At 38.9% G+C, this 12696-nt stretch overlaps 1 protein-coding gene and 1 non-coding gene across 14 annotated transcripts in view; both read left to right on the top strand.

Moving 5' to 3' along the window:
- The window catches only part of KIF1B (kinesin family member 1B), a 139750-nt gene that overhangs the window by 88645 nt on the left and 38409 nt on the right, over nucleotides 1-12696 (top strand). For 10 of the 13 annotated variants that reach the window (XR_010383980.1, XR_010383979.1, XM_064494066.1 and 7 more), the window contains 5 exons: nucleotides 1535-1628; nucleotides 2519-2667; nucleotides 4032-4210; nucleotides 5012-5149; nucleotides 6641-6889. Coding sequence is in view for 11 of the 13 variants with exons in the window: in XM_064494066.1 (XP_064350136.1) it covers nucleotides 1535-1628; nucleotides 2519-2667; nucleotides 4032-4210; nucleotides 5012-5149; nucleotides 6641-6889 (809 nt within the window). In the remaining 2 variants the exon portion in view is untranslated. The remainder of the gene's footprint in view (nucleotides 1-1534; nucleotides 1629-2518; nucleotides 2668-4031; nucleotides 4211-5011; nucleotides 5150-6640; nucleotides 6890-12696) is intronic. The other 3 variants (XM_031464035.2, XM_031464033.2, XM_064494069.1) reach the window with 1 other exon arrangement.
- Nucleotides 4450-4555, top strand: LOC116157007 (U6 spliceosomal RNA). The gene has a single exon (XR_004140972.1). It is a non-coding gene; the product is annotated as a U6 spliceosomal RNA (small nuclear RNA).

Genomic DNA, 12696 nt, shown 5'->3' with positions numbered 1-12696 from the left:
CTGTTGGGTAGGCAGGTCAGATACTAAAATCTTCATTTTAAGGAGATGACAAAAGTGAAATGTAGACAGGATTAGCTTTCCCAGAATTATAAGACTAGTAAGAGCAAGATGCCCAAGTCTCCCAAGTCTTTTACCTGCTAGTTTATATTTTTCTCTCCCCTGCCCCCACCCCAGTTCACAGTCTTCCAAAATTGTGTCTAGATGTCTTTAAAAAGCTGTTTTGCTGGCTTTTGGTCACTGCCAGCTCCACTAAAGAGAGAGAGCTTCCTTTGTGAGACTAACTGATAAATGGCTAGAGCTTGGAGAATATTTGCATCCTTCTTAGCATTGCCATTGGGAGTGCCTTTTGTAATGGAGTTTGCTAGGGAAGCTTTCAGTGGTAATGCATGGAATATTTGATTCATGATTTGGAGAGCTCTGTTTGAAAACAGAACGTGGTCATACCTAGACTCTCTGTCTCATGATCAACATCTTGTAACCGAGCCATTCCCAAAGAAGCAAGAAACCCAATAGCGTACCTTAAAATGCTGTCCTTATGCTGTGATTTGGTATTTTATTATGTGAAGGTCTCTTTTGTTCACTTGTTTTATTTTCCAAAAATGCATACTTTTTTTTCATTAACACGCCAAGAAACCTTTTTGAACATTTTCCCCCTAATCTCTCCTTACCATAAAATTTTAATACCTCAGATATACAGTATATCAGTGTACATACTGTATGTTTATTTGTGCTTTATACATAAAAAGTAATTTTTTTTTATCCCCCAAGAACCATTTTTTTGCCCTCTTAGGAGTGATATCACCCTCATTGAGACTGCATTGAGTAGATGAGAAAGGAAGGATAAATATGATTGTATTATAACAATACATTTTGTATTATAATAGTACATTTTTAAAAAAAGCTTCTTTATTGAATAACTAAAATAACTAAATGCAATATATAGATTATTTTGATCCTAATAGCGCTGTGATCTTTTGGTTACCTGAGGTCTAAATTCATCCTACAGCTGCAAAGATAGTAATATTTCATCCATAGGGAGCTTCGGAGTCTATGGTCTGAATTTTTTTCCCATCTAAACAATTAGATAATTAGAACTCTTGGCAATACTGTTGAATTTAATCTTTTCCAGTGTTGTTTTTCTCTGGAATTCTTGGATGTGTAAAGATACTATTTAAATGTATTTTAACATTTAGGAACACATGCATTTTTTTTCCTTCAAAACCCCTCTTTCCTCTACCACATCCCCAAATAAAGAACTCTTGAGTCTGAGGGAGTAGAAAGAGAGACTGCAGTTAAATTCCTCAGAACACAAGATTTTTTAAAACCATTTACCCATTACAGACTGTCTTGCATGCTGTACAGTTTTTTTCGAAAGCATTTTTCTGTATGTCTTTCTTTTTATTGTTTCCTGACTCTGCCTTCTCTTTTCTTTGTCTTTTGCTTTCTCTACTTTGCCCAAGTTCCTTTCATTTCTCTTTTCCTTCCCTCTTATTTCCTCTCTCCCCTACATGTTATCTCCTTTCTTTTCATTCAGGACTATGAGAGTAAATTGCAGGCCTTGCAGAAGCAGGTGGAGACCCGATCCCTGGCTGCAGAAACAACTGAAGAGGAAGAGGAGGAGGAAGAAGGTGAAATCTAGAGACTGAAACTTTCCTGTGTATATGTTTTGGATCTGTATTGTCAAATTAATCATTTTTATCTGTGATCAAAGCTGGATTTGATCATAGTTGATCAGCCTTACCATTTATTGACATTTTATTGAGCCAATTTAAAGCTGATTTAAAAGATGCTCAATGCTGAGAGTCCAGGCTATATTCTAGGAGGTGGGAGTGGGGCTTTCCTTAGAACACAAGCTCTCTGAGTGTAGTCTTCATACAAATCTCTTGGGCAATTTACGTAAACTGTCTTATATTACTGTACATATGAAGTTCATATATGTGTTGCAAGTAAATATAGAGCTTATTTGCTAAGATACTCTTGTTTTATTTGCTGGCTTATGGCTTATGTCAGGGATTTCCCGGTGAGGGCTTTGGAATATATCAGCATACATTAAAGCTATTTCTGGCAGATTACTAATCACATTGCTTATCATTTCTATCTTAAGTTTTCCGGAATTTCTTAGTTGAATTAGGATTTTAATTGTTGCCTCACAGTGTAGTATGAACATTCATCACATTTCATTTCACTGCCCAAACTCTCAGTAATCTCAAGGCTTCAAATTAACTTTAAAGGAACTCTTAATTTATGTACTAAATTCTTTATTTTTAAATATCTAGGGTGAAATATGGCTTTCTTTTTCCTGTACTAAAAAGAAAAGTAAATATATCTGAAGTTGTACAATGTACTAGGAGTTTTTCTTTGTTATAAGCCACACATTAGAGTTGTATCTTTAAAAAAACAAAAGAATGGAGAAAGACTGGAAAATACCTTAATTTGGTAAAAGAGAGGAGGTAGAGGAGAGATGTAATTTCCACATAGAACGAGATCACCATTAAATACAACTTGTTTGCTCTTTCAGTTCCTTGGACACAGCAGGAATTTGAGCTGGCCCAGTGGGCCTTCCGGAAATGGAAGTCTCACCAGTTTACCTCATTAAGGGACTTACTCTGGGGCAATGCTGTTTACCTGAAGGAGGCCAACGCCATCAGTGTGGAATTAAAGAAGAAGGTACGAAGGGTGTGGAAACATGGGCCATCTGGAGGCGAAGCTGAGCCTGATGGGGTTTGTGGTCCTCATATTGAGCTTATTTTTCCCTCTAGTGAATTCAGCAGCTTTTTGCCATGAAATAGCTTTATTTATGCATTCATTCCATATATGTGCCTGGGACGTAGTAGGTACTAATTAAATATTTGTCACATGAAGTTTTTAAAATAGCATGTTTTCTAGCTTATTTTACAAATGAGGAGACTGTAAGCTAGAGGAACATATTAGTAGAAAACTACTTATCTTGGGTTTCTGAAGATCTCAATTCGCTTTTAGTTTTCTGCCATTGAGTTTACACCTCTAAGTCCTGTGTACCCTCTCCTCTTCTAGGGTTTGACAGGCAGTTTTGTGTAGTGGACAAGCACATGCACTCTGTATCCAGGCAGCTATGTTCCAGTCTCTGCTCTCATAGTTGTTTGACCCTAATAGCCCTGTGCCTCCACTCCCTCATCTACAAAATAGGCTTGGCAGCAGCGCCTGCCACCCAGGGGTTTTGTGAGGGATGAGAGAGTGAACACATGTAAAGTGCTGAAGTAGTGCCTATATATGGTGATTACTATTACCAAAACATCACACGCATCCTAGATTCATTCTTCTCTATGTCCCACTGTGTAACGGTCTCCTGACTTCTAAGATCATGAGGGGCACGGGGGAAGGGGTGAAATATTGCGAATTAGGTGGGGACACAGACTGCCTGACTTTGGGAAAAATCATCTTCTCCTAGGGCTATATCTGGTTCTGTAAAATGGGAATAAGATGTCTTCTTCATTTATAATCTTGGTACCTCATCTCATTTTGTGATATTTTCCTCTTCAAGTACACTACATGATGGCAGGGACTGTGTCTTTTCTCTTACCTAGCATTTCATTAATAGTTGGTAAAAAAAAAAATAGAGAGTGGTACCAAGCTATAAATGACATGATGAATGCAAAGCATTTACCCTATAACACTTTAAAGAGTAGTAATTATAACCATCTGAATTTAAAGTGGAAGACCTTAACACGTGGCCACCCTCCCTCACTAGTGAGAGTCTAGAGATGCATTCCTTTGTCCACCTTTTGTTCTCTACGGAAGTCTTCATTCAGTCAACCAAAATAGATTTATTGAGATTTTAGTTTGTGTAAAAACACTGTGCCAGGCTAGGTAAACAAAGTCTGTAAATAGCTAAATGATTTAATAGGCAAGTGGCTGTTTTTTTCATATAATCACAAACTGTTGAGCACATACTACTATTTGACCTCTTCCCCATTGGGCATCATCATATTGTCTGAAGCTTACTTGCTGAAAACAAAAAGGCCATTTGTCGATGGTTTCTTCTTTCCACTCAGGTACAGTTTCAGTTTGTTCTGCTGACTGACACATTGTACTCCCCTTTGCCTCCTGAACTACTTCCCACTGAGATGGAAAAAACTCATGAAGACAGGCCTTTCCCTCGTACGGTGGTGGCAGTAGAAGTCCAGGATCTGAAGAACGGAGCAACACATTATTGGTCTTTGGAGAAACTGAAGTATGAAAATGATATACTTACAGCCAATTGTTTTATTTAGGAAATAATAATGAATTGCTCGAGTGGGCTCCCTCAGACTCTCCTCTCTGTGATGTCACTGTTGCTTGCTTTTCTGTATTTCTGAATGCTGTTGCTGGCCAGTGATAATTGCTATACATCCGTTTTCTTCTCAGTGAATGAATCCTACTCTGAACACCTTTGTCACTTGTAGATGTTTAAATTTAAATTTACCCTCCATAATGCTCACTTGGTAGCACATAAACTAAAATTGGAATGATACAGAGAAGATTAGGATGGCCTCTGTGCAAGGATGACACGCAGATTTGTGGGGGGAAAATTAAATTAATTAACCCACCATAGATGCGCTTACATTTTAACTGTTCTAATTTTATGATATCTATTTCTGTCTTGGATCTAGTAATTATTCATCTTTTCTGTCCTGGATCTCATGATGATGAATAGTAAATAGGAAAGTTACAATGTAGCCTTTACATTTAGTACAATGAGGTATTTTCTGTTTCAGCATATTTGAGATACCATACACCATTGAACTGCATTTCTCCTATAACTCAGTAGAGGAGAGGTTGGGTGGCCACTCTGGACTTTTGATGGCTTGTCTCTAGACTTAGACACTTTGAATCCTGAGTATTTTGGTTTCTGTACTTTTGACCTACATTCTTTTTTAATATCATTAGTTGGTGGGAGCAGCTTTTTAAAATCCTGCATGAAGGATAGTTCCAAAATGAAGTTTTGATGTGGGCTTGTGATACTAACCCAGTGCACTTTGTGTTCATGACACAGGCAGAGGCTGGACTTGATGCGAGAGATGTATGACAGGGCAGGTGAGATGGCCTCCAGTGCCCAGGATGAGAGTGAAGCCACCATGACTGGCAGTGATCCGTTTTATGATCGGTTCCATTGGTTCAAACTTGTAGGAAGGTATGTGATGATTTTATTGATGTCTTCTTTTTAAAGAATGAATGGTTTTATTTTAATTGTTTAAAACCTCAGCAGATAATACAGAAAGTTAAAAGAAAAAATATGAAGAAACGCCACTTATAATTTTTTTTGAGGAGGGGAGGAAATAATTAAGTTTGTATTAATTTTTTTTAGTGAAGGTGCTGGGGACTGAACCCAGGACCTCGTGCGTGCTGGGCAGGCACTGTACCACTAGGCTATTTTCTCCCACCTGCACCCCATTTATAATTTTATCCACTCATAGACAGCCACTGTGTCATTTGGTATGTTTCCCTTCAGTTTTATCTAATGTGCATATTTGTTTGAAGTCTCAGGACTTTGAATTAGAATAACTGACAGTCTTCCCTGCCTCTCAAGTCATTCGCGAAATGTCTTACAGTTGACCAAAATAGATTTAAAAGAAAACCTATGTCTATATTCTGCATAGTTTAGTTATTTTATGTTTTTTTCCCTGGTTGGGGGAGGTAATTATGTTTGTTTGTTTATTTATTTATTCTTAGAGGAGGTGCTGGGAATTGAACCCAGGACCTCACACATGCTAAGCATGAGCCCTACGACTTGAGCTGTACCCTCCCCCATCCTGCAGTTTAAAATCACAATATGACTTACAACTTACACAAATACAGTCTCTCCATGATCTGATATGTCGTCACTTTATTTTTTAAAGCAATTCGTCTCACTTTTGTCTTTGCCAAGAGTGAATTAATCGCACACCTTAGTAGTCCACCTGAGCCTCCTTGTGTATTCTTTATTTTCAACATTAATGAAAACAAATAGTGCCTCCGTGAGTCCATATTGAGTCACGTTCTTAGAGGATTAGAATTTTAAAAGCACAGAAATGTAAGTTTTCCCCTTAATGATTTCAGAATTTCAGTTTTTTTTTTAATTGCGAAAACTTTCTGACAGTTTTAAAGGAATAGGGTTAAAAGGAGGAGCTGAAGTCATAGTATTTTGTAGAAATGAAGTTAAGTCTTTTCCACTCTGCTCTGATGACAGAATGTTTCTAAAGAGGTGAGTTGGCCAAACACGTCTCACCCAAGCGAGGCAGTACCTGCTTTGCCATGTGCCATTTCATCCATTTCGTCTTCTGCTCTGAGATGACATGGGAATTGGAATAAAGATTTAACCTTATTATTCACCTGATACTGAGTGGCTCCTTAGAGACCTGGCTGCTGATCTGTTTTGTGAACTGGGGAATGTAAATGTTTAACCGCATGGTGTTTACCTGGGATATTCTACTCACGTATTTCCTTTTCTTATTTGAAGGATCAGTCCTTGTTCCCTTTCACCTGAACTAGATGATTTGTGCTTATTTTATCCTGTTGCTTTTCCATTTGCTTGTATTGTTTTGATTCCCCAGTGGGTTCTGTCCTGTGGCATCTATAGCTTCCTATTTAACCAACTATTCCTCTCTCCTTGGCTGTGTCAATCGGCATCTTGCCTGGTGTCTAGCTCCCCCATTTTCCACGGCTGTGTGAATGAGCGCCTTGCTGACCGCACACCCTCCCCCACTTTTTCCACGGCCGATTCCGACATCACTGAGCTGGCTGACGAGCAGCAAGATGAGATGGAGGATTTTGATGATGAGGCGTTCGTGGATGACACCGGCTCTGACGCAGGGACGGAGGAGGGATCAGATCTCTTCAGTGACGGGCATGACCCGTTTTACGACCGATCCCCATGGTTCATTTTAGTGGGAAGGTTGGTGAGGTTAAAGTGAGAAAGGCAAAAAGGGACCAGCTCTTGCTCTAAAGAGGCTCCTTGTGCAATTTTGGACAATTTTGCTTTAGCCAGTTCAATTCATGGCATGCTGATCTGGCTAGAGAGAGCTCTCAGGCAGCGTTTGTGAGGTACCTGGCCTTCTTGGTTCAGCATATGGCACCATGTGAAGACTCTCCGTGGAGGATCCCTTGTCTTAAATTGCCCAGTAGTTTTGTTCTGAAGGAGGAAACCCCAGAGGAGAAAGTAATTAAAGCTAAGAGTCAAGTGTTACAGGGTGGGCTCGAAGAATTTTACTGTGGTCCAGTGTTTCCTCATTGTAGGAATGTGAGTGAGGAACCATTGGGATAACATGAGAAGGAAAGCGGAGCAGGTCCAGGGTCAGGCTGGAGGATTCGTGGCATCAGCAGGGGTCAGGAGGACAAAAGTGGAATCAAGAATAGAGTTAAGTTATCTCCTGCTCAGTCTGTGGGTCCAAAAAAGAATCAGGAATGGAAAGTTTCCTCTGTCTAAGTAAAAGGGGTGCCTTTCTTTGGCCATGTTCATAGATCTTTGGCTTCTGCTGAAATTTTACCTATAGGCATTATAATGATGAATCTTGTAAAATTATCTGTTGACACCATCAACAATGGATATTTGTTCAGTGCTCCATGAAACTGCTTTGTGTTAAGTTTAATTTACCAGACTGAGGCATTGTCTCTGGCCCCATCTGTCAGTGATGCAGAACTCTGACGCACATGTTCCTGACACTGGGGTCTTTGTCTACATCCAGTCTTCATGCTGAAGTAATTTTAATTACCAGTTCAACAGTGCAGCACTTACTGGATTAACAAGAAAGTATGTCTAGGTTTTAAGGTGTTAAATTTACTTTGAATAGTGCATTAGAACCACATATTGTTGAACCCTTTAAAAATAAGGAAAATTACATCAATGTTAATGGTTAAGCACCAGTTACCTAAAAATTAAAGTGCAGTTAGTCTCCTGACCCAGTAGGGACATAAGTTCTAAAAACTTAGCTCATAGTATGGTGTTGGTTACCTCGTGAGAACTAAATAAACAACACAGAAAATGATCACTTTTATGGGAAGGGGGAAAAGAAAAGCTTTTTGATAGAAATTAAAGCCTCAGTTATGACTATGGGTTGTAAGATTAGACAGTCTCGGGGTTTTACAACAATGAAGGGGCATTTATTCAGCATTTCTGTGAATAAACATAAAGGGATTATACTACCATGAACATTGTCTGGTGTATTGCCAGAAATAGATAGATGCTTACAATTTCAGAGAAGCTGGTTTTATTAAAATTAAGAAAGGTAGTTCTGTGTGCAAATAATGGGACCATAATGCTTTCCTAATTGTATGGCTGTGTGTGTCCTTCAGCCATTTCCTTTGTCTTCTAAGAGGGTGAGAAGCTGGAACCAAGTTTCTACCCATTAACTGCTTAGTTCTGGTGTCAGTGGTGCTTCTAATGCTGCTCACTTTTGTTGTACATCATGGCGCGTGAGGACCAGGCAGCTTCTTCCTGCGTGACATGGTGGGAAGAACACTGACCAAACTTACGATGAGCAGCTCAATCGGAGGCCTTTTAGGTTCTTAAGTGTAAAATGAAGACTTAGGTAGGCAAAAAAAGAAAGAGCCTTAGAGATACCTGTTACCTTTCAGAGTCTGTCATCCACACTAGCAAAATGAAGAGTTCTACTCAGAAGCATTTGTATGAAAAACTTAAAAGTCAGAATCCCTCTTAATGTGGAAATTCATTGCCTTAAAATAATATGTATTATTTTCTCTCTAGTTGTATTCATTTTAATCATATCAGATTAAAGTGTAGATATAAAGCAATCAACTCTACTTTGATTTTCAAATAAAATAGTTGTGGAGCTGTGGCTCAAGAAATGACCTTAATATTTCTTTGGGTTCCCAGGTTTTAAAACTGACTTTGCTTTGCAAGAAAAGTGTTAGGAGAGGAGGTGAAGTCATGGCAATTTAGAGTGAAGGATAAGTCTTTTATTTTCACCCTCGACTGCATTTCTTACCTAACAATTTAATGCAGCGTCACCCAGTTATGTACTGGTCATTCTCTGTGTAAGAGGAGTAGCTTCTTTGCTGTTCTTGTGATACATGGAATTGGATTTCCCCTATTGGCACTTGACTGCAAACACTTATAAAATTTTCCAGTTTTTTGTGAAATTCCTTTTGTAGGATTCATGGCCTTGGCTGCCTCTGGTGAATTTTTACATGCAAACTAAAAGAGCTTGTCCCTTTAGCTGTTCTCTGTGGCATGCTGGGATGTTATGATCATCCGTCATAATTTGGGATGAAACGTGAAGTGTGTAAGCTAGTCTTCTGGGTTAAAAGTCTCCTAAGTACCTGAACTGATACTCTTTCTGTAACTAGAATCATAATTATGCTGACTTTTATTACCTTTATGTTGACAGAATTTGTTTCCCTTTTTATGTAACGTCACAGAACTTTATGCTAATATGTCCTTTACATCTTCCCTTCTCTCATCCCTGTTCTCCTTCAGTCTGCTAGGTCAAGGTACAAGGACTCTCAAGAATGACGAGTAATTATAAAAATGCCAGTTTCAAAAACCTTGGAACTTTTATACAGCTCAAATAATTGATTTTGGGCCAAAGCCTATGTTCTATCAGTAGGACGAGGAGCTGTCTATTGACTGTGCAGTTGTGTAGTCACAGTGCCGATGCCCACGCCACTGCCGTAGAATTCTAGAATTCTCTCATCTAGAAAGGGAGATCCACAGAAATCCTCTCTATTCTTCCACTTACGGAGTAGCCACTGCCATGGGCAGAAAGGGGATGCTCATCTTTAATTTGCACTCACACAGGTGTAATTAAAAACAGGGGTTCTTGTTTTGAATAGCTATTTTTAAGTATAAAAATACTCTACAAATTAAATATAGTTAGGAATCTAAACATGTTCTATTATAGTTAATACCCATCATGAATGTGGCTTTGAAAAATCAACCTAATATAAAGTTGAATGGCTTTACTTCTCTACCTCTGGTTTAACCCATTTTTCTGGAAAATCTTCCACTTCTACTTAGAGGACAAATCAGTTTCTCATGCACTTATATACACAGATGTTCAATCACTCACCAGATATTTACAGAGTGTATTTATTCAATAAATATACCAGGCCCTCTGCAGACAATGGCTAGCAAAACCAGACATCGTTCCTGCCCTCAGGGGTTTACAGTCTGGTGGGTGAAACAGACAGTCTCATAAACGTAAATCGTAGGAATGATGGAATCGTGTGTTACTGAGGTCATAAAACATTGGGGGGACCTGTCATTTGAGAGTGGTGTTTGGGATAAGACCTGAAGAAGTGAAATCAGAGGCAGGAGGTGGGTAGTAGAGTTCAGAGAGGAGCAGATGGGACGAGTGTGCGCGATGGCTCTTTAATGGCCTGGACATTAAAAGTGAGCAAGTCTGGCTGGAGGGCTGTTAGGACATGAAGGTGGTCTGTTTGTGTGCTGATTTTGGAAGTGAAATTATCCATTTGGTACCTTATGCCAAATTTGTAGTCTTTAAACTCTGTCACAGTACTTGATGTTTGAGAGTCTTCTTTGTAATCCTTTTTAGATTTTTCGTTTTTGAATTTTTGTACAACGTATTTTTACCCCTGTATTTTTTAGCATTGCCCTCCCCCACCTTTGGAGCAGACTGAAAGGGAAATAGACGTCATCTGATCTGATTCAGTGTTCACTTGCAATTATTTTTATTGTACTTTCATATTTCATTTATGCTCTTAAAGTTTTATTAACATTTGTTTTTCTTTAGTGTATTTTGTCTATTTACGGAATTGTTTTCATTACTTTGAGTTGAAACCCCAAGAATCCACTCCATGTTCCTTTTCTTTGTTTTAAAGTAGATTCAGAGCAGGAAAAGAAGCAGACATGCATACAGGCATACCTCGGAGATATTGCAGGTTCATTGCCAGATTGCTGCAATAAAAGCAAATATCACTATAAAGCAAGTCACCCAGGTTTTTTGTTGTTGTTGTTGTTTTTCCAAGTGCATATAAAAGTTATGTTTATATTACATTATGGTTTATTAAATGTGCGAAGCATTATGTCTGAAAAAACAGTGTACATGCCTTTAATTAAAAAATACTTCATTGCTAAAAAAAATGCTGGCCATCATCTGCGCCTTCAGTGAATTGTAATCTTTTTGCTGGTGGAGGGTCTTGTCTTGATGTTGATGGCTGCTGAGTGATCAGGGCGTAAGTTGCTGATGGTTGGAGTGGCTGTGGCAGTTTCTTAAAATAAGACAGCAGTAAAGTTAGCCACATCGATTGATTCTTCTCACGGATGAATTCTCTGTAGCATGCAGTGCTGTTTGATAGCATTTTACCCAAAGTAGAACTTTCAAAATTGGAGTCAGTGCTCTCATACTCTGTTGCTGCCTTACCAGCTACATTAATGTAGTATTCTAAATCCTTTGTTGTCGTTTCAGCAGTCTTCCCAGCATCTTTACTGGGAGTAGGTTCCATCTCAAGGAACCACTTTCTTTGCTCATCCGTAAAAAGCAACTCTTCACCCATGAAAGTTTTGTTATGAGATTATAGCAATTCAGTCACATCTTCAGGCTCCACTTCTAATTCTAGCTCTCTTGCTATTTCTACCACATCTGCAGTTTCTTCCTCCACTGAAGTCTTGAATTCATCAAAGTCACCCATGAGGGTTGGAGTCAGCTTCTTCCAGACTCCTGGTAATATTGATATTTAGACCTCTTCCCATGAACCACAGATGTTCCTAATGACATCTAGAGTAGTGACTCCTTTCCAGAAGGTTCTCAATTTACTCTGCCCAGATCCATCAGAGGAGTCACTATCTCTGTCAGCTGTAGCCTTACAAAATGAATTTTTTAAATGGTAAGCCTTGAAAGTCAGATTTACTCTTTGATCAGAATGGGTGTTGTGTTAGTGGGCATGAAAATATTCATCTCCAGCAGAGCTCTTGGGTGACCAGGTGCATTGTCAGTGAACAGTAATATTTTTAAAGGAAAATCTTTTTTTTTTTCTGAGCAGTAGGCTCAACAGTGGGTTTAAAATATTCAGTAAACCATGTTGTAAATAGATACATTGTCATCCAGGCTTTATTGTTTCATTTATAGAGCATAGGCAGAGTAGATCCAGCATAATTCTTAAGGGCCCTAGGATTTTCAAAATGGCAAATGAACATTGTCTCCTACTTAAAGTCACTGGCTGCGTTAGTTCCTAACAAGAGTGTCAGCCTTTCCTTTCATGCCTTGAAGCCAGACGCGGACCTTTCTCTGGCTATAAGAGTCCTAGAAGGCATCTTCTTCCAATAGAAGGCTGTTTTGTCTACATTGAAAATCTGTTGTTTAGAGTAGCCACCTTCATGAATTATCTAAGCTCTATCCTTCTGGATAATTTGCTGCACTCTCTACATCAGCACTTGCTTTCCCCCTTGCACTTTCATGTTATACAGGTGGCTTCTTTCCTTAAATCTCATGAACCAGCCTCTGCTAACTTCAAACTCTTCTTCTGCAGCTTCCTCACTTCTCTTGGCCTTCATAGATTGAAGAGACTTGGGGCCTTACTCTGGATTAGGCTTTGGCTTAAGGGAATATTGTGGTTGGTTTGATCTTCTGTCCAGACCACTAACACTTTCTCCATGTCTGCAATAAGGCTTTTTTGCTTTCTTAGATCATTTATGTATTCACTGGAGTAGCACTCTTAACTTTTTTCAAGAAATTTTCCTTTGCATTCACTACTTGGCTGTTTGGCACAACTTGGCTGTCCTAG

This window comes from Camelus dromedarius, chromosome 14 (assembly GCF_036321535.1).
Source record: "Camelus dromedarius isolate mCamDro1 chromosome 14, mCamDro1.pat, whole genome shotgun sequence".
NCBI lineage: Eukaryota > Metazoa > Chordata > Mammalia > Artiodactyla > Camelidae > Camelus > Camelus dromedarius.
The sequence above is the reverse complement of the archived record's forward strand: the minus strand, read 5'-3'. Positions and strand labels throughout refer to the sequence as shown.